Below are 24,795 nucleotides of genomic sequence, written 5' to 3'. Positions count from 1 at the left end.
CCCCCTCCGCCCCCGGGCCGTGACGTGACGGGCGCGACGTCCTGCCCGGGGTGCCGCACGGGGCGGTGGGGGGGAAACGGCCGGGCAGGGCCAGGGAGGTTGGGGGGGGCGGCTGCCCGGCTCTGGGCAATCACCGTCCGCGGGCCGGAGGCGTAAGAGGAGAGCCCGGTCAGGACTCAGGGCCGCACCGGGGTGGCCGAGCCGGGCCGGGGAGGGAGGTGCCGGCTGTGCCTGCGCCTGCACGCGCACCCGCTGGCCGTGCGCGAAGTTGGCTGGCTTAAAAATTGGTGGAAGCAGAGACTTCTCCCAGTGTATGGCCAGCTTCTTAGCTGTTGCAGGAGGAAGGCTCAGAGCGAACTTAGGGCATACATTGTGAGTTCAGCTGGTGCCATGTTTCTTAGTTTCAACAGTATGAAGTAATTGGAAGAAAGAAAATCCCCCTTTCCATATTTACTTTAGGTTTCATTTTTACTCTGCAGTTTTGACAGGTAAATGTGAGTTGCCTTCTCATCTTGCTTCCCAGGTGCCTTCCACCTTCCCTTCTGATGTGCCGCCGCTGTCACGTTACTGCTGCTTATTTTTTAAAGGGTGTTCTTAATTACCCAGAATTTTGGCATCACTGGACTGCACAATTCTTTGCCATACTTATAAATTAATACTTTTCTATTACTTTTGTCCAGGCATTAGGAGCTAGCCTTTGGAGATACATCCTGGCTTCTCTGAACTTTTGCTGTCTGTGATGTTTATTGCAGAGTAGTTACCATGTGAAAAACCCAAGCAAGTTAAATTTACTGATGGAGATCCATGTACCTTCCATGTGTAGTTTAGAAGGAAGGAAAGGAGCTTTTTCATTGTCAGCTGGGCTTCTGGGTAACCTAGCTATCTCTGAGTTAGGCAGGAATTGTTTGTGATTCATGGACTGAAGGGTGTTGTGTGTTCTGTTTTGGTAGCAGCGTATTGTATCAGGACCGAAGTGGCCAAATCTAGGTCAGAGACTACATAGATTATTCATGCATTATCATAAACACTGCAAATTTAGGTCAGGGGAGCTTACTTTGAAATAATACTTTTCTTGCATATGTAGTGATTATGTTGTTTATTTTGCTGTTTATTGGAGTAGTTTCACTGGGTTTGAGTTGGTTGCCATAGCTGAAGGCTCAAGTTTGTGCTAGCAAGAAGTGACTTGATGGAAGTCTGCCAGACTTCATCACTTCTGATGCTAACTCTTGCTTGTTTCCAGAAGAGTTGCAGATATTTCCCTGCAGGGGAGGGAGCGTTTCCTAAAAGCGTACCTGAGACTTCTTGTGGTATTACCCAGGAAAAGTTCGGGTTCCTGTGCACTGGGATGTTTTGGGGTAGTATGTTCCAAGGTTGAGCAGTGGAGTGTTCGGTGCATGTGTGAGATAACATCTGCAGATGTAAATCTTGTCAGTGTTTTTATATGAAGATTTCATGTCTGATACTATTTCAAGAGTCTCAGAATAGTGGTAATTACTGCCTACAGAACATTGCTGAAGGCTTTGAGAAGCATGTGAATGTTAAATTTTGTTCTTTTATGACATGCTCAGACATCTACCTTTTTCCATTCACAGTGTTCCTAACCTTGTTAGCAGTGAGGCTGTGAATGCTAACAGCTTCCCGGTTTCTCGTGGTAGGCTGGGCAGCTGTGTTGCCTTCGTTTGGAGTTGTCTTTTTCACTGTGCTGCCTGTTGAAGTTCTGCACACGAGTGAAATCTGAGGACTGGTCTGCAGATTTTAAGCAGATGTATGAACCTATCATGAGAAAGAAACAGTAGTTTATGTAGGATTAACTGAAGACATAAGGAGCTAAAAAGCATTTGGAATTTAATAGGTACCTATCCTGTTTTTTCTGCATAACTCAAGACCACGGAACTTAATCCATGTGTTTCTCTACTGAGTCCGCTATCTTGTGTTTGATTAAAGATTGCTTTCAAGAAAGGCAAGTCTTGATCTGAAGACAGCAAGAGGTGTCAGAACCATGGCTTTGCTAGGGAGGTTGTTTCAACTTTTTTAATGATCTTCAGCATTACTAGTTATGTTAACCTGTCCAACCAACAGTTATACAATATCCCACTCTTCAGACCATACCTTTGTAACATTAAGCCTGAATTCGTGTTAGCAATTTTTTTTATATGTTGAACAAACATTTAATGGTTTTGCTTGACTACTACCATGCTCTTGTAAACCCAACTGATCATTCAGTGCTGGTCTGGTAAATCTTGTAACCGTTTCTCTGCAGCTTCAGAGCATTAATTTCAATCTTAAAACTTCTTTTGATATAATACGTCTATACTGAGCTCTAAAGTGTGAGCAGTTGTTGCTTGTGATGAGGTTATAGTTGAAGGAATGCATACTGAAATTATCTGATAGTTTAAAAGGGGTAGGCTTTGGGAAGCGCAGAGTTTACAGAAGCTATTTCCATTGCTTGAAATAAACTTTTAAACTTTTACAGGGATGGATGGTGCTTTTGGTGGGTTTAGCTTACAAGGTACATCTCTCTGAAAATAGTCGTCTGGCTTTCTCCCCCACCCTGTAATTGTTTTCTCTTTCCTTCTCCAGCACACAGTTGCAAAGGTTCTTTGCGTGAATGAAGATAGTTGGCTGTGGTTTACTTTGGAATGTGTGTGCGCTATTGCTTGGTTAACTGCAAGCTTAAATATAAAGCAGGATTTTCCCCCATCTTTACCCAGTGTTTGTGGCGAAGTGGGCTGTATGTGTGATGTTCAGAGATCTGGGAGTGAATTTGTGTCTCCAGCATGACAGGTTATTTCAGTTGCATTGGGCCAGTAAGCTTTTTGGCATGTGTAAAGTGAATTTTTGTACTTTTGAATAAAGTTACATTTAATGGAATCTGCAGTGAGGAAAGGAGTGCATTCTTATCAAGTCTTCTCAAATAGCTAGCAATGAAAGGATATAATTGCAAAAAAACCCCTGTAAGTTTTGCAGGATTTTAATATGTCAGGAGAGCCCTGCCAAGCAACAGGGATTTTTTTGCACCCTTGCTTGAAAGGATCAACACATTCAGTTTCCCAGCAGGTTGAGAGGAAGAGGTATGTGTTGGAGGTTTATGTCTATCTTCTCTTCATGTTTTGCTGCTTGGAGATAGCACCAGGTTTAGGAACAGCTGAGCATTCTAAGTTTCCTACATTCACGAAGGACCGAGTTTAACAAACTTTTCCATCTTGATTCTTTTAGGTTAGAAGTAGAGGAGAAGAAATAGGAAGAGTCCTACAGGCAGATTCAGTAGTATGCAGAATAGCATTTAAGCTTTAGCATCACTTTAAATATTGGCAGAACTATTGAGTATCTGTGTATGTGCAGGGCACGTGATACATATGTCTGGTATTTCTTTATATGGTTTTCCAAATCAGGTTGGGGGAGCCTTTGTCTCCATGTCAGTTTGCTAAACACCTAGCACGGCACTACAAAGTTTACGGGCTCAATGTTGTTTTGTAACAGTGAAGACAGGAAAAACTTGAATTTTGACAAATTTGAATGTATAAAGCATTTCCCCGAAAGTATTTCTGGTCTATGGACCAGAGTTTTGATCTGAGAAACTGCCTATGTAGAAATATGGAAAATATTGGAATTACTGAAAGAAGAAATAAATAAGTGAGGAATTTTACGTGGAGGAGAGTCTTCTGTTAGTGCCTTGTACTAAAACAAAGACAACATACTGAAGTAGAAAAAATTGAGGTCAAGGATATTTTTATACATTATTTTAATGCAGTCATATAAATAATATATGAAATAAGTTACTATTGAGGATGGGAACATCTCTCGAGCATTAGACACATGAATAGGAAGAATATCTGTGGTTCTTTTATAACAGCTGTGGAGGGAGGATATGAACCTTTGTTCTTTAGGGCACAAGCAAACTACTTGGCAGAACTATTTGTTTATTTTTTTTGAATCATCTAGTAGTGAATGAGATAAACTATTGATCTGGTCTGTCACAGCAGTGCCTATATTATAAAATACTTTTGTCTTTGCCCCTAATTTATTGTGTAACACTTAGGAATGCCATTACGTATAATTAATCTAATGAAGTAAGAAACAGTTTTGCCATTAGATTGTTCATCCTATTGCAAACGTATAAAAAAGATAAGAAACAACAAATCTGATGTTCTCCCTTGATAAGGTATCTTTTTATATTTTGCTTTCTTTCCATTATTTATAGAGTCCTGAAGCAAATTAGTCTCTTTCACTCAGAGAGTATTTGTATACTTGAAGTATTGTTGATAATTCAAACATGTTAGTTAATGTGAAGCCTGACAGATCCAGGATGTATGTTCTGAAATTTCTGTGGTAGTGTTTCTGACCTCTGGAGCAATACACCAAAACCACTTGCTTCCAGCTTTGCTTTTGCTACATGGGTAAAAATCATTCTCATATTCTCTGTGTTTTATTACCCCTCACCCTCCCTCCCCAATGGAGTCCTTTAAATGAGCCTGCCTGATTTGAAGTGTTATGATCAATGTTTCATCTGTTTTCAGTCTTTTGCTGCCCTGTGGATGGCCTGTTGTGATTTCAAGCTGGATTCCTCATTTTCCTTTCATATCTTCTGAAAAAGTCTCATTATTTGGCTACTATTTCACTAAATCCTTCTCATTTGCAGACATGGTATTATCTGACTCTGGCAGCTTTATAAGTCCTGTTTATTCTTTATAAACAGTTGTGTCTGTTTATTCCCCTCCATTCTTATTTCTTTATGCTTGACTGTATCTGGGCTACAGCTAGTATAGAGAGAACAATCCTGTAGTCATCCACTCTTTGTTGCTTTTTCTCAGACCATTAAAAATATTTCTTGCTTGTAAAATTTTTTCCCCTCTTCTGTCTTTCTGGGTACATCAGTTTAAGTTTTTCCCTCTAAGACCTTAGGCTACATGAGAGTAAGTGTCTGCCTTTAGCTTTCTCACTTTTTCTTCCTATGTTCCATCCAATTTTGTCTCTAGTTTTGCTCATTTCTTTGTGGGGTCTTACCCATGACTCTTTTACTTGACCGCTTTCTTGAAAGCTTTTTTCAAGAAGCAAGTGTGAAATCAACATCTGTTATAAATTACTTCATTTTGTCAAAGTTTAAAATCCCAAACAGTTTTGCTCCGGCCAGCTTATTCAAGTCACCGATGCTTATTTAACAGAGTACAAGATTGGCTTTGTGTTCTGTGTAGAGCTGCAGGACTTTGCATAAAGTGCTGGAGATGCATGTGTTATTGCATTGTCATGGATGTCTGTCCTGGTACCCTAACACTTTATCTTTTGGTGAACTTACATAGACTGGAAAAAAACAAGGAATATGCCTTGGCAAAGTTGTCTCTTGCTTCACAGATGCCCTGTTATAACTGTCTGCTCTCATGGTCTTGAAAATACACTCTGTGGAAAAGCATCTTCCTTTTGACAAAGTAACTGTATTTGTCTGCATGCACAAAACAAAGATCTGAAAGAGTTTCTTGCATCTCTGCAGGCCTCCTGCTTGACTAGGGCCAACGTGATGTTTCATCTGAGGAAGAGAATAATTCTGAGGGGCTGGGGATTAATTTGAATTACCTTTATTTTCAGGATTGTCAGGATGGTGGATAAGAACATTTACATTGTACAAGGTGAAATCAACGCGGTGGTGGGAGCCATAAAGCGTAATGCCCGATGGAGCACTCACACACATCTGGTAAGTTACCTTGAATTGTTACTACCTGTTCATGCTATGGCAGAAACTACCTGGTTTTAGAAAAGTACCTCCATTTTTTTTTTTAGCACTCGTTATAGTACTTTTGTAAGTAAAGTTGGAGTAACTTTCTATATTGTTTCATGTGTAGCAGTTTTGGCTTCTTGTGTGCCAGTGACTGTTAGAGGTACAAAGCTGGAAATCTTCTACCTATATACCCTGTAAACAAACAAAAAATCCCACATTGTATTCCACATGGGAGTCATCTCCCTTAGACTTTTATCACCTGGTATGTCAGGGATTTTGAATATATGGTATTTTATTTAGCACAACATTTGTGTATATTTTTTTTGTGCCCTCTTAGAGAAGACAGTCTTCATCATGAAAGCCATGAAATGAAGATTGGGGAAGTCATTATATATAGGGTATTTTTAAATTTTTCATAGGCATAGTATTTTTTAGCTCTGTTTTGTGACTGCTAGCTGTATTCCTGACTGAAACCTGTTAATAGTTTCAAACCTGTTTTGTTAAAAGTCATTAATACAATGTTTCCAAGTCTAATGATGCATTGGTCAGTTTATGGCTTCCACAGTGTAAATGTATGCATGTGTCCTACTGTATCTGTGGTGTGCTTCAGAATGTCACATGAATAGCAGATGGCTGTCATCCAGTACAAGGGGTTTCAGTTTGTCAAAGGGCAGGGCCCTTTTTCTTTCTAACAGGCATTTCTTCATTGCAGGTCACTACCACCCAGTGAGGGGTGTGGCTGCAGATGTACACAGCTTGGAGAAACTGCTGTTCCTCCTTATTTTAATACTGTAAAGATAGACTAAGGCTAAAGGATGGAGCTATTCATATAAATTTTGTACTATGATTCTTTCTTCAGTTATTTTAACGGCACCAAATGTCATTGTATTTCTGTTCCCATTACAATCTGCATAGATTAACATTATAGCAAATCCAGATGATCTATTTCAATATGGTATGAGGTAGACTTGCTCTGAAATTTATTGAACAGTGGAAGGCTATTCAGAAATACTTCTAAGGACAATGAAACCAACCCAGAATGCTCAATCTTGAACCTATGCTTTGACGTTTGAGCTGTATTACATTGGGGAGCACTGGCAGGAAAATAAAAATGCTTCTCAAGATTTTAATGGAGTAAATGCTCTGAAAGTGATAAACTCAACCCACAGTACTTCTGTGAATATGAAGGTGAGGTCTTTACAGACCCATTATTAAGATTTGTCTTCAGGAATATGTCTGCCTCATTAATGACTTCCTTCTTATATATAACCTATAGGATGAAGAAAGGGATCCCCTGCTGCATAGCTTTAGCCTCTTAAAAGAAGTGCTGAATGATATAACAGGTAAGCTTATACAGAAATAAGCAGGAATGTGTACCTGCTAGGGTATATGCAAATAAATGTACAGGTGTACTTGTTCGTCTTATTTACTATCCAGAGGTCATATATTGAGTAAGAAGAAAAGAGCAAATACGTATATACTTTTAGACAAATAATACCAATGTAAACTATTACACAAAGGCCACTGCTGTCGCTATCTGGAGATATATATATATGTGTGTGTGTATATATATTTTTTTGTGTGTGTGTATACACACACAGACATTTTTATATATAAATATGCATGTTTCTTCAGTATACCAAAGCTGTAGTAATATGTGAAATCTGGTGTATTATTACACATGGTCTTTCTGTGCTTTGTTTATGCTTTCTGATCTGTGAATGATGGGAAAAATCTGCTTAGAAAGTAGCCTCCCATTACCTGTTTTCTCCTCACATTCTTTGATTTGTTGGTTTTCATCATCTCTTATCAGTAATAAGTGAAGCACAGACTTCACTTTCCCTTTGGGTCTCTTGAATCTTGAATTGAAAGGCTTACTTTGTGACCAGTTGCACTGAAAGGAACTGGAAGTCTGTATTGATTACAGAAGTAGAACACAAGGCTGTGATGCGCATTCTGAGCAAGTTTTTTCTCCCAGCCCATCTTTCTCCCCTTTCCCCCACATTTTCTCTTTTTTAGTTTCAGGAGTGATTGTTTAAGTGTAACCTAATGTGTTGAGAGCCTGGAAGTGAGGCTAATCCTGAACTGCATGTGGCATTCTGCTGGTTCTTCCTGGGATTTGTCTTACTGATTGCAATATTTGAAAGTAAGGTTTATTTCTGGTCCCTTTATTACAGTGAGTGTTCAGAACCTAAGTTTGAGATGGACTTTTTGCATTTCTAATTGCGAAGCATGCCTATTATTGTGTCAGCACTGAGCCTGGAATCCCATAAAAAGTATGTTCCCTAGAAGTACAGTTGTGCCACTTCCAGGTGCTGACGAGAGGTGCTGAGGACATGTGCCAGTTCTAAGCCCTTATTCCTTCCTTTTTTGTGGCTGCCTGTGTGTAATGCTTTACTTTTCTTTGCCAGGTGAACTTTCCTTGGCTGTGAGCAGGATTCTTCTGTCAGATCATGACATCTTAGGGAACTCCTGCACAGCTTGCATTTCTGGGTAGTATTTTTGTTCTGGATGTTATGCTTGTACCCAGACTACATGACACTCTGGATTTGTGGGTTTTTTGGTAAGCTCACTCATCTTCTGTAGGACATGCATACCGTCACCAAAAGTGTTTTGGGAGGAAATTTTCCTTCTCTCCCTTCTATGAGATAAAAATTTCTTTAAAATAAGACTCCTGAAGTTCTTTGCCATTATTGCAAATATCTCTTCTCATCAACAAGAGCAGGGAATGTCAGGACGCTCAAATAAATGCAGTATGAGTAAATGTCAGGGACTGGCCATTTATCTAGAGTAGCTAGATACAATGTGCTATTGACTTGTTGGGTAAAAAATGCAAGCCAACTATCTGCTTGTGTTAGAGAAAGCAAAGTTTAATGTACTGAGAGATTCAGAGACTCCCTGGGAGTATTAGTCATCACGCAAGTGTGGTTCATGCTGAGATAATAATTGCTTATATATGGCGATGATAGTGTGTTGGTTTGACTACATGGGGTTCTTTTAAACCGGTAATTTCAGCTTCAGTGACTGCTATTTGCCGACTAGTGTCTTGAGATAGGACATCATTGCGATGCTTCATTTTTTTTTTTTTTTTCAGTTTTAGGCATGGACCAGTTCCCAAGCAATACCTTCAACAATATAGAGTCTCCTGCCTCATCTTCCAGGCAATGAAAAGTCCAAGCTTAGGGTTTTTTGGGGGTGGGTTTGTGGGGGTTTTTTGGGGTTTTTTTTGGGTTTTTTTTTTTTTTTTTGCCTAGACCTTCCTTTCATGTCTCTTTCATTAGCTCATGGAAACGCATTGCTTTTATATTTAAATTTATTCAAGCTGTAATCTTTGACATTTGAGTTAGCTTTTAGTACAATTTTGCATTTATAGTAATATATATTATGTATTTTCTCAATCCCCCAAGAACCCATTTTAATCTGTTCCGGATGCAAATTTCAGGCTGCCTTGTCCCATCTCCCCTCTTGCTCTCGCCCTCCCTTCCCCTCCCCCATGGAGCATGTTTGATCAGGTGTGGCAGGAATATCCACTGTCAAGCTGCGCCCTTTATATTAGTCAATATTATCCTTCCTTCCCTCCCACTCCCTTCATTCTCCTCTGGGCTTTACCAGTTGATTTATAATTTTGGAATTCTCATCGGAGTCTGTAATACAGTTTGTTCATTATTTAACCAAAACCTGTTTAATGAGCAAAGAGAGGCAATGTAAATGTTAGGCATGTTGCAGTGGAGTACCTTTTGTTCTCCTCTGAGCTAGTGGGTATTAACTCTGTCATGACTGTGGTGCTGAAATACCCTGGTCAAGGGTATAAAGATGCACCATATGCCTCCAGCAGCTAAAGATTCCCATTTCAAAGCTTGCCTGCAACTAAATAGTGGTATCCCATCCCATTGTAATGTCTAAATGGGCTCTTGAAAGAAGCATCTAGAGAAGATGCTGTTGCTCAGCACAAACAATCCCATGATTACGGTAAGAGTAACTTCACTTCTACAGTTCAGCATACCTAGCTAAGGGCCTTGGACCTGAATTATGTTGCTCTTTAAAATTCTGACAGAGAAACTTAATTTCTGTGGCAATTTTATGTAGATTTATAAAAACAGTTTAATAATTTGAAAATGAACCGCATGGCTGCTCTGATCCACTATCATTTGGTTTATTGTATGCCATTTTTACATTTTTATGGGCTGCATATATTTTAATTGCTATTGATACTAGTTGCCTGAAAAACAGAAAGGAAAAAGAGGCATTCTGTCATCTTGGGTGATGCATAAGTTACTCCAAGATAAATTTAATAGTTGAATGCTTGTTGTACTAAGATAAGCACCATAAGCCTAAGTTTGATGTGGCATCTCATGTTTCCAGTGCTTAGAAAAAGCAAAAATCAGTGTCCTGAGTTATGATCATATGGAAGCAGTGACTATCAAGCTTTGTCCATGCATGCAAAATTAAAGTACAACTACATCTTCAAAGGTTATTTTAAAACTGATGGAAGCCTTAGTATTGATACAAGTTTGGATCTAGGGTCACTGTCACCACAAATTCCATTTGACTGCTTTTTAAAGTAAGCTGACTATCCAGAAAATGTGTCTGAATGTTGAAATGTTTGTTCATTTCATCAGTTTTGTTATGGATTTAGGTCAACAAAAGGAAGTTTCTTTTCGACATCCAGTGATAACTGAGCATGTTCTCTTTCATGAGTGTTTCCAACTTAAGATGCTCTTGAGCTCACTAAGGAGAGGTTTTATAACCACAAATGGCTGGAAATACGAATTAATTATAAGCTTGCTTTTCCATGATCTGATGAGGATTGGGTTTCCTTAAATCTTGCCATGGCTGTTGAAGTCTTCAGACCATTCCAGTATGCTGTAGAGGTAAGAGCAGGTACTTCTCTAGTCATTTTCCTCATTGCAGAATTTTGCTTTGCTCTGACTGGGGGGGTGAGTCAGTAACCAGGATTTTCGTGACTGAAGTACAGCTTACTGGTGTGTAGGATGGCTTTAGGACAGAAAATGACTGAATGCAACTGCCTTGTACAAGTCAGCACTGCAGTGGGAGAAGCAGGTGTTTGTGGAAAGTGTGTGCATCGAGAGTCTATTTAAATAAGGTTTAAACTACGTAAACACACCTGTGAAGAGGTGCTTGTGTATATTTTAGGTCCATGAGTGCCAGACTGGAAGGTTTGAGTCCTTTTATCCTCTGGTAGTTCAGAGTTAGTGCATTTAAACAGAAGCTGCAAAGTAAGCTGTTAGAAGCACTCTGATTTCATGCACATTCATGACATTTTAAATGAATGCTTGTACAGTGGGTTCAGAAGAATCTTTTCATGGCTTATTTCAGACAAGAAGCTGCTGCAAATCTCCATCTTTAGAGGGTTGGCTGGGGCATTAAGAGCTGGCTAAAGGTCAAATGACTGTAACCGTAAGAGAACCTTTGCCCAGTGTACTGACTTAATATAATTGTTACTGTAGCCATCAGTTTTCTGGTACATTGATTTGATTGCACATTCATTTTCTCATGTCCAAGCTCTGGAAACTCAGTTTTTAGGGAAAATCTGACATTTGTATAAAACAATACAGGAATTTTATCCCAATTTGGGATTAATGTCTGAACTTTTTCTGAAAGATCTAGTTTTAAGAAGTGGTAAATCGGTAGTAAATATAAATGTGTGGCCTATTCTCATGCTATTGTGGTGCTGCTGAATAGAATCTGAGATATTCACTGTGGTCTAGTCAAGCTAGTGATACTTCTCCCTTCATTTGCATTGAAGGATTGCAATGTTATCTAGAGCAGACACTAAAAAAACCACCACAACCTAAGCTTTTTTCGGTTGCATGTCAGCTTCATATAAACAATCTAGAAGACTCGCTGGTCTCCTATATTATGCTTGTTCCTGTGATAACTTCCAAAATTTTTTTTTTTTTAAATAACAGGTATCCATACATGTTAACTTGGTATTTTGGAAGACCAAGCAACTCAGGCTAACATTTAGCTTTTGTGGCATTCTGTATAAAATTTTTAAGAGTGGAAAGGGTATAATAAAGGTTAGGAAACTGATAGAGTAAGTTTTCTTCCATAACTTTAACTCAGCCTCACTCTAATTAGTGGATGGCAATGCACTTTTAGTCCATATCAAATGACCTGACACAGTGTACAGAAGTGGTAATTAATTTATCTTAATACTTTCTGTCACCTTCTCACTATAAGAAATATGAAGGTGACAGCCTTAACTGGATGCTTTGCTTGCAGGCTGAATCCAGACTTGATTTTTGCTAATCATGTTCAGACAATGCAGTAAAAGTTGTCATTTTAAAAGCAAGTTCCTGGTCTTCATGAATGCAGGCGTCCTTCCAAGTGCACAGACAATGTAAACCAATGCAGTATTTTTGCTTTGAAGCTGCAGGTAGTTACAAATACTCTCTTTGAGAGAGATTAATCTTTTTAATCTCATTGTAGCATCAAATGAATCAAATGACTGTCTTATGGCTAAGGTCTTTGAATTTCCCTCAGATAATAGGTTTCTATTGATGTTTTTGGCATAGATTTTCTTGGTGTTACTGGAGAAATAATAAATCAGACTTTTCCCAGGTGGTTGCTAATTTTGTGCTTTACTTTCGAAGCCATTTTCCTGGAGTGACACTAAGAATGTGCCCTAAGAATGGTAGCTGCACTGGGAGACCTGGGATGTGAACTTCTCAAGCCCAAAACTAACACCAAAATTGTTATAATTTCACTTAAGATTTAGTTTATTTTCTGTATAAAGGAAGAAAGAGGAGGAATGTGCTTGATGAAGAATAACTTAGTATTTGTGAAGCTTATAGATGCACTGAGGCAAGCACCATAACCTTTTCCAAGGCGTTTCTGTTGTGTGTGCGACAGCACTTATGCAGAGTGTGTGAGGAGTCAGGTATGGATGGGGTCACTCTGAACTCTAATTGATTCTGTTTAGTTGTTCACTGAGCCTTTCAGCATAGGTTACTGAATGAAATTGGGACTCCTGAGAAGGTGAAGCTTATAATTGAGAGACTGTGTAACTAAGACTGAACAGGCAGAAAGGGCTAAACTGTGCTTGTGTAGCATCCTTAAATTGATAACTTTTTAGCTCCTGTGTTCATCTTCTATTTTGTGTTTCTGAGTAGTAAGACACTGAATAAAATCAGAAGTGGAGTGACTCTGGGAATATCTAGAGCAGAAAACCCCAAGCAACCCAGTAAGACGGTCTTCACACAAGGTACTTCTGCATTTCTCTTGAAGTCAGGACACCTGAACTGTCCCTTCTGCAGTCCTGCACCACCATCCTTGCAATACCACCTAAGCATCCTTTTAATACAGCTCTTTGGGTGCAATTTAAGACTGGAGTTTGGAGCTTAATGGTATTCCATCTGTGCATGGCTAATGACTGGCAGGTACAGGCAGGAGGTGGTGCTGTTGGAAGGAATTGTTTCCTGACCCCTAATCCTTAAGGAACCAAGGATTTAGATGGACAAGCACTCCTGGCTGTTGCTTGGCAGAGTTCCCACAGTGGGCTTGTTCTATAACACCAGCCTTCTGTTACCACTGCAGGGCTGGGCTCTGAAGAGCTGCCACATGTGCATAGTGCGCAGCTGACTCTCTCTTGTTCCACGCTTGTTGAGCAATTACTTTCCCACTTGTTGGGCACTCCATTATTTCCTTCAGTTACTGCTTCTGTGTGAAGTGGAGCCATAAAGGAAATGGCCTAATGTACATACATTAGAGGCAGTAATTGCAGTTTGATTTGGTAGAAAGGCAGTACCAGATGCTCTGTTGAAGTTAAGGTTCCTCTTAAGTCATCCTTGGAGGTTTTATTCCAGGTTTTTTTGAAGATGATGCCTTTGTTTTGGTCAAGGCTAGTTAAAAGGAATTGTGGCCAATGAAGAGATGTTAAGGCATTATAGTAAAAACCCTCTGGAAGTAGGAGTGTACATGAAATTGCTGAAATCCAGTAGTTTATTCAGTATATTGCTCTTCTGTTCTGTCACCTTTTCTTCTTTTGACTGTCTTCTCACTAAGCTTCTGCCATCTAACCTGTTAAAAACAGTGTCTCAAAGGTGATTTACTTAAAAGAAGGAATAACTTGTGTCAGAAAGTGCCTGCACATATTTATATAGTTGCATAATATGTAAGAGGACTGCCAAGAAGCATTGGTCATACATACACAACAAGCATACTGAAGCATTCCTCACCTCTAAGAGTCTGTAGCTTAAGCAGGTAGGAGCAGAGAGGAGTCATTAAGTATACAAAGTTGTCAAACACTTGAGGGTTTTTCCTAATGACTACCTCCATTTGTCCTTCAAAGACACCATCGTTGGCTGATCCCTATATGGTTTATAGCAAGATATGAGTTTGAAGGAGAGGTTTGAAAGAAGATTCAATTGGGCAAAATGCCATTTTTTCAGGAATAGTGCAGGGATGTGTGATAAAGTGCTTCTCAATAATTAGTGTGGAAGAGAAAAGCCAGCAAGAAGAGAAGTAGAATGGGAGGGATTTAAAGGTAAATATAAAAGTAGCAGAGTAATGGAGAACACTGTTATTAAAATAGCAAGTTGATAGGTTAGGGAATGTTAATAGTGAGCGATGTGCAGTTGGTGGCTTGCCCATTTGGGGTAAACTTGCAAGAGCTTTTTTCTTTTTAAGGTAACTGTACCTAGCTTGTCTTCTATCTGAGTGTTGTGTAATAAAGTATTGCTGAAGATTTTTGGTGGGGGTTTTTTTTTTGCAATCAAGAAAAAAAAAATCTTCCAACATGTTATGGACCTCCTCATTGTAAGTTCTTAAAAAAAATTTCAGATGGATAGTCAAGATCTTGCTTTTGTAACTTGCCTTTAGAAAATGATACAAGACAGCAAATTTGTCCAGGGAAGAGCTATAAAACTTACAGCTGCATGCAGTACTGTGAAAACTCCTATCATCTTTTAGATGACATAATTTTAACTTGCTTTATGGCACCTCTAAAAGCTGCAAAGAAAAGAAATTTTGGTATATATTGCCTATAATAGAATGGCTTAAAGGTAGGGTGTGAGGTCTTGTTATATGATGTTTTCTAAGGTGAAAGAGATGGAAATGTCATATCATGGATGAGTTTTGGAAGTGCATTCATTCCAGTGTTGGTGGCATCAACAGATACTTTCTGGGGAAGAACATTGGGAGTGAATGGAAACCTGTGAATTCATTGAGTGAGGAAGGCTAAATCATGAGTCAGTTAAATATATGTAAATCTTCTAGGGACAGTGAATCAATACATGTCATCACAAAACTGTAGGAAATAAAGCCCATCTTGAGAAGGAACATCTATCAACTAGTCATAGTTACTGTAGAAAATTGATAGATCTACATTAGTATTGTATCCATGTGACTTGGAAATGCCATTGGAAGTGCTAAAGCAGTCTGCTCTTGCTTTGAACTCCTAATTATATTTGGACATTCCTTGTTTAGTTTAAGGGCATGGATAGACATAGACCCCTCATCACTTGAACTTCATGGAATGAATGTGTCCGTGCTCTTTGCATGGTGCAATTGTGAAGTTAGAATTTGTCAGTTCAAACTACTTTTGTATTCAAGCACATTGTGAAAGAAATAGGAGGTGTATAGTTACGTGATGATTGAGGAACAGGGCAAGACATTATGACCAAAAAAAAGACAATGTGAGATGGGTAGAAATGTAAAAGTAAAACATGTTATATGAGAGCTTGCACATATATGCAATGTAAGTAAAGTTTGGGGTGGTACTGGCTTTAGCTATCCTGTTAAAATGAATAGATTGATAAACTGTTTCCATGACAGCTTATGCTAGCGTATTTTGCACTGTAATCACAATTACACAATTGTAACACTCAAGGGGTGCACTTGATTAATGCTTGTTAGCTGAATATGTTAAATTCTTCAGTGATGATGGTACTTTGATTGTTTGATCCTCTATCTATACCCTAATACAAGCACTTCAGAAGTTCTAATTTCCAGTTCTGTCCTTGTAGCAGTAAGCTAAAACTTATTCCTAGGCATATTGAAACAGTAAGTTATAAACAGAGCAGTCTTTCAGAAAGTGTATGCTGCCCCTGCTTGGTGCAGGAGTCTGAATGCTTGTATGACTGTAAATAATTCTTGACGTGTGTGCTACTTAAATGAGATGAGAGGCTTCAAAACAATGCTGTTCACTTTTGATCATGTTTAACTTAATCCTTGGAGGAAGTTTTTTATTAAAATGTGTTTTTGTGCCTCATTACTTTTCAGGAAATTGTAATTTTTCTTGATACAGTGATGAAGTCTGCCAAGTGGCTATTGAATTAGATTCCATTTACCTCTTGATTAACTGCTTAAATAATTTAGAAAGCAAATTGTAAATACAAGGTATTGTTGAAATAAATCAAGATTCGGTTGTTATCTTGATGATGGTATATTGAAGGAGGTCTATTAGATCTGGATATAGCCTAGGGGAGGGGCTTTATTCTAGAAATAAAATGAGTGGCAGTGGTAAGATATGGTTGCTTATGTAAGCATCTTTAGTAACTGCACTTAGGAACCTGGGTGTTCTTCAAAGCAGGATTAGACAGTTTATAGTGGCCTGTAATAGCTCTGTAATAACTAAGATGGCTGTCACAGCAGCATGGGAGGAGACATCATTAGCTGGTTTTCACTTCAGTCTGAGGTTTTCACATTTGTCGTTCAGAAATACTATGGTTTTTCTTGCGTACTCAGCTCTCAGTTAAAACATTTGTTTTTTCAGTGTCTGAAGTGCAAATATATTCAGACAGACTTAAGATCTAACAAGCACTATAAAATTTTACTTCTGTGCTTCCCCTCTCTCAAATACAGTCTGCCTCAGTATGAAATTAGCACTTCAGATGTGAAGCGATCAAGCTGGTACAGGGAGTGGGGACAACGCAGTCCTGGGATTATTTACTTTGGTGGCATTGTTGGTGATGAACACAAAGATGTAGGAAATATGTTTGCTCAATTATTTTCCAGTCTGTTAAAATATGGTCAACAGGAAGAGGCTTTTTCAGTTGAAACAGGAATACTGTAATATTGTAGGGAAACTAGATTTTAGTTTGGCAAAGAGATAAGTTCTAAACAACAAACTTTTCTAAAAGTGTATGACTTTTTGCATGATACAGGAGTCTGAACACTTTCATTATGCAGGCTTCTGCTTCATTAAGAACATAAGGGAAGAAATATCCATGTTTGGCAGATAAAAAAGTAACATTTTCTTGGGGAAAAGGCTTGGCCAAGAGCGTTGGAAACATAGGAAAGGAAGAAATTAAAAGATTCAGACATTGTAGAAAGCAATAGAGCAACTCTAACAGAGTAGGTGAATGGTAGTTCAGTAATTGAAAAAAAAAATGTTTTCTTCAGAGAAAAAGAAATTGCTGAAGAAATATATTATTAAATAATGGGGGGGGGGGGGGGGGACCATCGGAGGCATCCTGGAATGCTTAATTTAATGGTTGTTTGGTAACTGACTATTAAAGCTTTGTGTCAGAGGCAACATCAACTTAAATTTTGCAAACTATTTTCTCCCTTCCGCTTTTACTAACAATCCGTTAAAAATTTGAAAGTGAAGTTCATTCTCATTCAGCTGCCTTTAAATTGTAGTTTCTTTTTGGATGGCAGTTCTTAATGCTATTGAGTTTTGCAACCCATACTGGTACTTGTTCACATGCACAAGACCCATGTGCTGCAGCGGAAGGTCACACACTCCCTTTCACTCTGCAGGAACAGCAGGTGATGGTACCAGCTGTTCACATCCCTGTATTAGATGCCTGAATTTGAGCAGCTGTATGAGGCTGCTAATAAACTTGAACATGTAATGCAGTTCATATTTTGCCCCCATTTCACTTGATCCTGCTCAGCACTGGCCAGTATTTTTTTAACATCTTTCAATGCCACCCATAAGATGCCCATTTTCTTTCTTGTTGTGCTGGTTTCCACTCCTCTTGTGTGATGCTGAAAAGTGTTCCAGTGTTACAGATTTGAAAAGGAAAGAGTACCAGAAAATGTGCAAATGTACAGGATTTAAGGAAGCAGGAATAATCTCCTAGCAAAAACATTTTACAATTTCGAAGTTTTAATGCCGTAGTGAAAATAATCTAGGCCGTTCTAAAGCATGTACTTGTTCTTAAGTAATACTAGTTTTGGATACAAACCTAGGTGGTTTTTTTGTTTGTTTTAGAAGAATGGGTCAAAAGTGCTTTTGTTCTGAAGAACCTCTACCTGCATTCAGCTGGCTGAAGAGGTTGTCTTATGTGAATCTGCTATTAAAAGAAAGCTGTAGTGGTTTTTAATTCCACCTCGATTAATAAAATTGGCCTGGCCATGAGTTTTGAAATATCCAGAGTTGATTGCAACTTGTGCTTTTTATTTAAAAAGCTTATTTGTGACCTGTTAGGACCCTCTGTTAAATAATCGGTGGAAAGGTTGAAACTGCTTGCCTGCGCCTTCCAGAAAAGGGGAGGAGGGAGCCAAAGGAAGGATATTTACAATTTTATACGCTTTTAGCTTTTTTGTTCATGTCTTCCTCTTGCATCACTGCTTTAGCTCCGATCTCCTTCTCTGGAAGACTCATACCTAGAACTGAGAAATACCTTGGTTCCGCTGACTGGCCAGCAATGTGATGACAAAGTCTTTGTGCTAATAAGATCCTGAGAGGCGACTTTGGTGGTTTTTGTTTTTTGAGGTGGTTTTTTTTTTCCCATTGCTGTAGTCTCATAAAATACACTTTGGAATCGAAGCCATATTGAGGTAGGAGCTGTGAAGAGCATCTTTTAAAAATATGGAGGCGGGGAAGAGAGTTTGGCCTTTTGCTCAAAGGATCTCAGGAAACTTAGAAATTCAGCAAGAGCCAAGATAATTTTCAGAAGTCAGGTGTTAAGTATTTTATAAAATTATGAAAATAAAAGAACCTAGCTGTGCAGTTAGGGTTGGAAGAGATAGCATGAGATCAGAAGTATGTGGTAGAATATGGGAAGAATATAACTGTTAAAATAGTAAAGTGGCTTAGCTCAGAAGAAATAAAGCTAGCTATTCATTAGATCCTATTATTATTGCTCCACAACTCAACTCATTTTAGCTGGTCTGCATTCTTAAATTGAACTATCTGAAATCTAGAACTGATTTTTGTTGCTTGATATGTTGATATGTGTTGCTTTTCTCCAGCAAAGATGGCACTTTTTTTTTTTTTTTTTTTGGTGGGTGAGGAATTGGCTCTCCCATGGCTGGTTAGAGCTGTAAGCTCCTTGTTTAGCATCTAGCCTTTTTTCAGACAGCCTTATGATTTCTTTCTAGACACCCAGTATTAATTGGACACCAATTAATTGATTGGTTATTTTTAACTGCATGTTTCAGATTTTTAACTTTTTTTACTGTTCAGGTGTCTCTGTCAGCCATAAAGAAAGCACATGAAGTAAATAGCTGTATGAAATGAAGTACCTCTTGTCCCCACAACTGCTTCCAAAATAAAATGAGAATAATGCTTTACACATTTTGTCTCCTTTAACACTAAAGGCAAGCAAGAGAGGAAGCATGGATTAACATGTAGTGATTTCTAGGAGCTGTTCTCTGCTCAGATTCCTCTGTGCTTGGGCTGACTGACAGGGACATGTGGCTCAAGTGCATCTGGAAATATATCGCTGGCAAAATTTGATCGGGTAAATATAGCAGGAGCGGGTTGTCAGGGCAGGAGACAGATTGTTCTGGGAAAGGAAGTGCTGTCTGTTTGTTGTCTGAATAACAATTTCCTATATTTCTGACTTAACCTATTTCTTTCAGTGTAGTTAAGGTACCAGCAGGCTCTGACATATTTGCTGCATTTTGTTGTTCTTACGGTGAGAGTGTTACCAGAAATGGTAAAATCGGTAGGAGTAGCTATAGAGAACTGATACCAATATATCCTGTGGTGTTAAATAGTAGCGGCACACACTTTGTTCTAGTTTAAGCTCTTTTTGAAAATAGGGACATAAAACGTGAAAAGTAACTCCCAGAGTTTCTGGACATGGTAATACTGAAGAATCTCGACTTTTGCCTAGGTGCAAAATTGTTTGTAGCCCACATGGCTCCAGAAAACAAACAAACAAACAAAAAACCACCAAAGCCCCCTTGAAAATGGGCTAAAAGCCCATATTCTAATGTTCTTTTCTTTTGTTGTCAGTTGATGTGTAGAAGATGAGCAGGGATAGAAAAAGCCAATTACAAGCCTTTCCTCCAGCAAAAGCTGATTGGCAAAGGCATAAAGTTTCTTGAACCATTGTGATATTGATTCAGGTCTCAACACAAATTATACTGTTCATAGAGAAAATTGAACCAATGGTGTTAGAGAGTGGCCTACAGAAATCTAAGCATAGGAGGGTGTAGGCTATGCTTTAAACACAAAGGCATAATCATGGGCAATGACAATTAAAATCTTAACAGATGCAAGCGGTAGAAAATAGAACAGTAAATTACAGACTTTCTGACATAGATCAAGGAAAGCTGGACATGACTACAGATTGCAGAAAAAAACCCAAACAAACCCTACTTAAACATCAGCAGTAGCTGACAATGCTTTCTCCCTCTCCATAAAGCACTGAATAATTTCATCTATACGATTTGCAGCATATTCTTGATTCAGTCGGCTGTTTTTTTCATCTGCTTGCTGAAGAATTTATGGAAGGTGGAACCCTTGACAATTTTGTTTGTGGTAGCTGCCTGTGGTTAGTTACTGACTCTGTAGCTTGTCCTGAGAGGTTGCACACTGCTTCACACCATAGTGAGCTCTCAGTCTGGTGCCCTGTGATGTGGCTGTGTCTGGGGTGGGGTTAGCAACCAACAGGTGCACAGCATACCACACGAATGTGGAGGCAGAGAATTTGTGTCCAAGGGCATTGGGGGTAAATAACTGTAGTTGTAAAAAGTGTTACATGAATGCTAACATTTTCACTGAGCAATGAGTCTGTTCTAAAATCTGCCCCACAAATTTTGATATAATAAGCTTCAATTTTTATCTTTAGAAGTCTGAAGAACTAAACTGATGTTGGAATTTTCTTTGGCGTATAGGAAAAAATCAGTAGTTTGCTGGAGGATGCAACTGATTCAGACTAGAGGCTTTCTAAAAACTTTCTGTAGTTACAAGCAGTAGGGTAAGATATGGGATTCTGTGCTTTTTGACTAAAGCCTGCATGACTAAGTACAGAAAACTGTTTTGTCAATGTACAATGTTCTTCAAAAATATTTGTAAGCCCTCAGGATTACTTCATTATTTCTTCTTATTGCACCAGCTCCAAATACTGTGTTGCTTGTCATGACTTACACAGGGATAAAACCTCACCATTTCTCATTCGCAGGGCCAACTGAAGACTTGTTACTCCCTTTACTAGCTGTGTTACATAGCATACCTGACTTTCCTAGGCCTTTTGCAATGTAAACCTCAGCAGAAGGGACAGTACATTAAAAAAAAAAAAAAAGAAAGTCTGTGTTCATCTTATTGTTGCACTGTTGCCAGCATGCATGCCTCTTATCCCGGGTGTTCCAGCTTCTAGCAATTGAGATTTGAAGTCTACCCCTTAGAAGTGTCTGTTTCTCTTCAGACTGCCCAGATGCTGTTCCTTGAAGCCCTTTTAATCTAGTTCTTTATCCATTTTGTTTTTCCTTTGCCTGGCTCACCCTGGAATAAAACTGAAAGGGCTGCACTTCATGTTGCAGGTGAAATTTCACATCAAAGGACACCTGTGTTGTCTGATCATCTGGTACTGGTAAACTGTTGTTTGTTTTTCTGTCTATCAACTGTCAGTATGTATGGCAACTACTTTTTAATCAGGTACCTAGCAATAGGAATTAAATCAAGCATAACATATAGTCAGAATATATTATCTTTGCTTATGTGTATTCCAGCATTTTAGTAAAAGGATGTTGTTCCTTTCCCCAACATTTGTATTTTGTTTTAAAATGGCAGAGTTCTGCTGTGAACTAAAGGCAAGAAGCAGAGATAGTCTACGGCGCATTAAAAGTGTATTAAAAGAATCAGACTGTGATATTAAAAAGAATTGTAGTTACTTAAATTTGAAAGAAATCTAGGACCAAAGCACAAGGAGATTATTTGTAAAGGGCTTTGAAATTGTAAAGTATTATGTGCAATGAAATATGGAGTAGTATTGGGAAGCATACAAGAGGGGTGTTAGTTTAAATAAGCATAAGAAATGGGGTGTCAGCATATTAGCAGAGTTTAAATTTCCTACAAACACTTAATGTTTCTGAACATGAAGAGACGTGAACAGAAAGCCCAAGTATTTGTAGTCCATGAAAAGTAATCAGTTTTCTTTGACTTGTTAATGAGCAAGATGACTAAATGTCTTTAAAGCAGTAGAAAATGTACAGATTTCTGTTGCTTGTTTTTAGTCATTACCTACCTCTTGCATGGAGTACTCTGCAACAATGTAAGAGAACCAAATGTGGATTAGAAGTGCTAGATTAAGTTGGAAGGAAAGGAAAGAGAAAGATTTGGTAATAAGTGAAAACCAGAAAAATGCTCAAGAAACTGCAAGTTTTTGGACCTGCTGCTGTGAAGAAAATGACTAGAATAGTTAAAACTCTTACGGGAGCTTTTTCTGCAGGGTTTTCTTCTGGGACCACTGTTCCACAAGAAGAATGGCTTTGCTCTGGATGTGTCTGCATGATGATTTATTCAGGATGGCTGTAGAATTACATGTAACTCTGATCTGGCTGTGTTGATAGGTGTTGTCATGTAAATAGGAAGCATTTAATCTCTGTAAGTATAACTATTTTGCATTCTACAACTGTCAGTTGCAACTGTCTAGGTAATACTGAAAGCTTATGGTATTTAAAAGTTATTTACTGGCAGTAAATGCTGAATTGTTGACCTGTTCTGATAATCTCAGCTGTTTAATTGTATGAAGATAGTTGTTTCATGTGAAACCTTTAAACTGTTTTAACTACTAATTCTGGTGCAAGAATGCACATGATAAGGTGATGAAAGGAGCAAACAGGGACACATAAGTATATAGAATCTAAGTGGCAGCAGAGTTACTTTGTTCTTGACCTTCTCTTGAACACCTTCTAGGTGGTAAGCTGTATGGGAATGGAGGTGATCATTGCCTTTGTGAGATACCTTAGTGCCTGGTATTTTCTGAGCTGAAGTTCTACTTTGTGAAAACCACCTGAAGTATTAGCTTAATTTAATCTTTCAGTCTGAGCCCACAAACTTAAACTGCACAGAACTTGATTAGCTACAACAGGCTGTTGTAAAATATTTATGCTGCAACCTTATTTTTGGTTTTAAGAGAAGAATCACTTATGCTTAGAGATAGAAAAAGCAGTGAAAGCAAGGCAAAACTTGGGACCAAGACATAGACATTTCAAGCGTACCCTGTGCAAGCATAGCTGAAGCTTTATATGTGCAAAAGCTGCCCGAGTTTCTTGTAGTGCACAAACAGCACTTAGGGCCAAATGTCAATGCCACAGAAGTTGCTTTGCAAAAAGAGCATGCTTTTCCAAAATTTTTTTAGCTTTGTCTTCCATAACTTGTTTCCTCTTTCTCTTCTGTTACTTTCTGTTTATGCTTTTTTTTGCTGTCTGTTCCCATGTAAGCCCATTAAGACTCTAATCTTTTTGTGTCAAACTTAGAACTAATGTAACTTTTCAATAGGAAAACCCCTGTATTTTTCTGACACAGTTCTTCTCACTTCCCATTCTTTATGTCCCTTTGCACAGTCAGCACTGAGTTTTTGTTGGGCTTAATATAAAGGGGCTTAGGAAGGCAGGTGCTTCGGGATTTGAATTTATGAGAGTTCCAGACATGGAGTGTCATATGTGCTTCTTCCCCCCCTGCCCCGGTCTTCTTCTGTAATGCTCTGTAGTCTGTAATAGGTTGAGATGTAACATTCATTAAACCATTCCTCACATTCCCTGCTTTGAAAGCTTATCAGGACTGCTTTGATTTAGTTATCTGGAACAAAAAAAGCCATTTGTGAAGGTTGGAATGGAGCTCTGGAGCAATAATATATTGGAGATCAGATTCAGGTCCCAGTTGTATTATTCCTAGGGATTTGTTTGCCTGTGTACACACAGGAGCAGAGTGGTGTGTATGGAAGGCTTGCAGGAATGCAAATTGGACACATTTTGTTGGGACCTGTAGGGGATTTTCACTGCTTCATAATTTTTCAAACGTTTGTTATACATCAGGCAGCCACTGCCTCTTCTTTAAACCTTTAAATCCCCCCTCTTTTTCCTGTTCTAAAGGTCAGATTTTTTGACAACTGTGTGCAGGAACAAGATTTGTTAAATCCCTTCATTTTTATTCATACAAATATCGGCGTTTAGCAAGCAAGAGTCACCCCAGGATTCAGAGGCACATAAAGCTCAGTACAAGCCTTCTGAACCTAAATTCAATTCAGAGATGCATCTCTTCAGGACTGAACCTGCCATCTGAATATTAACCCTTGGCACTGCATAGGGAATGCATGGTAGAAATTGCATCTCTTTTTGTCTTTGAGTGGGCTGGCTTCGCAGGGTGGCTCCTGTCCTCATAGCTGCAGAGCCATGTCCTGAATCTTGTCCTGGGTGCTTCCTTAGGCGTAGGGCTCAAGGCTGAAGAGCTGTCATATCTGGACATACCACATTTACTCATCTAGCACTAGTCCTTTCTGGTGAGACAGCAAAATACTTCATGTTGAGCCTTTCCTGTTCTGATCCAGTCAATGAAGTAACAGAGTCCCCAGTATTAAATCCTCTTGAAGCTATTTTAGTTTGGTTTTATACAGTTATATGCAACTCTGCTTTGAAAAAGCTATGTGATGTGCTGCTGATCTTTGCAACGTGAATGAAGACTAGGTATCCCCATTCTTTAGGGATGACTGACAGTGATTTGCTCCCCGGAGAGCTAGTCATAGGCATTGTTCAGTAGCTGTGAACATCCTTGCCTTTCTTCAACGTGGGTGAAGGGAAAAGGTTTAAGAGAGGGAAGTTCCTTTTCTTACTCAGAATAGCTTCTGTTGACTAAGGCAGTTGATAGATGAGATCTGGCAAGTGATACTGTGGTGTTTTATACAATATTGTAAACCATTCCATTGAGCAAAATGCTATGC

At 38.8% G+C, this 24,795-nt stretch overlaps 1 protein-coding gene across 3 annotated transcripts in view; it reads left to right on the top strand.

Annotated features, from left to right (window-relative positions):
• Nucleotides 1-382: 382 nt before the first annotated feature.
• GBF1 (golgi brefeldin A resistant guanine nucleotide exchange factor 1) overlaps nucleotides 383-24,795 on the top strand; it is a 109,512-nt gene continuing 85,099 nt past the window's right edge. The window contains exons 1-3 of one of the 3 annotated variants that reach the window (XM_010567720.1): nucleotides 383-488; nucleotides 5,581-5,686; nucleotides 6,987-7,053. In XM_010567720.1, the coding sequence (XP_010566022.1) occupies nucleotides 5,591-5,686; nucleotides 6,987-7,053 (163 nt within the window). In that variant the 5' untranslated portion in view covers nucleotides 383-488; nucleotides 5,581-5,590. Of the gene's footprint in view, nucleotides 489-3,051; nucleotides 3,072-5,580; nucleotides 5,687-6,986; nucleotides 7,054-24,795 lie in introns of those variants that run through there. The other 2 variants (XM_010567722.1, XM_010567721.1) reach the window with 2 other exon arrangements.

This window comes from Haliaeetus leucocephalus, unplaced genomic scaffold, assembly GCF_000737465.1.
Source record: "Haliaeetus leucocephalus isolate CR32 unplaced genomic scaffold, Haliaeetus_leucocephalus-4.0 Scaffold229, whole genome shotgun sequence".
NCBI classification, from domain to species: Eukaryota; Metazoa; Chordata; class Aves; order Accipitriformes; family Accipitridae; genus Haliaeetus; species Haliaeetus leucocephalus.
This window is presented reverse-complemented; position numbering and strand designations above follow the sequence as displayed.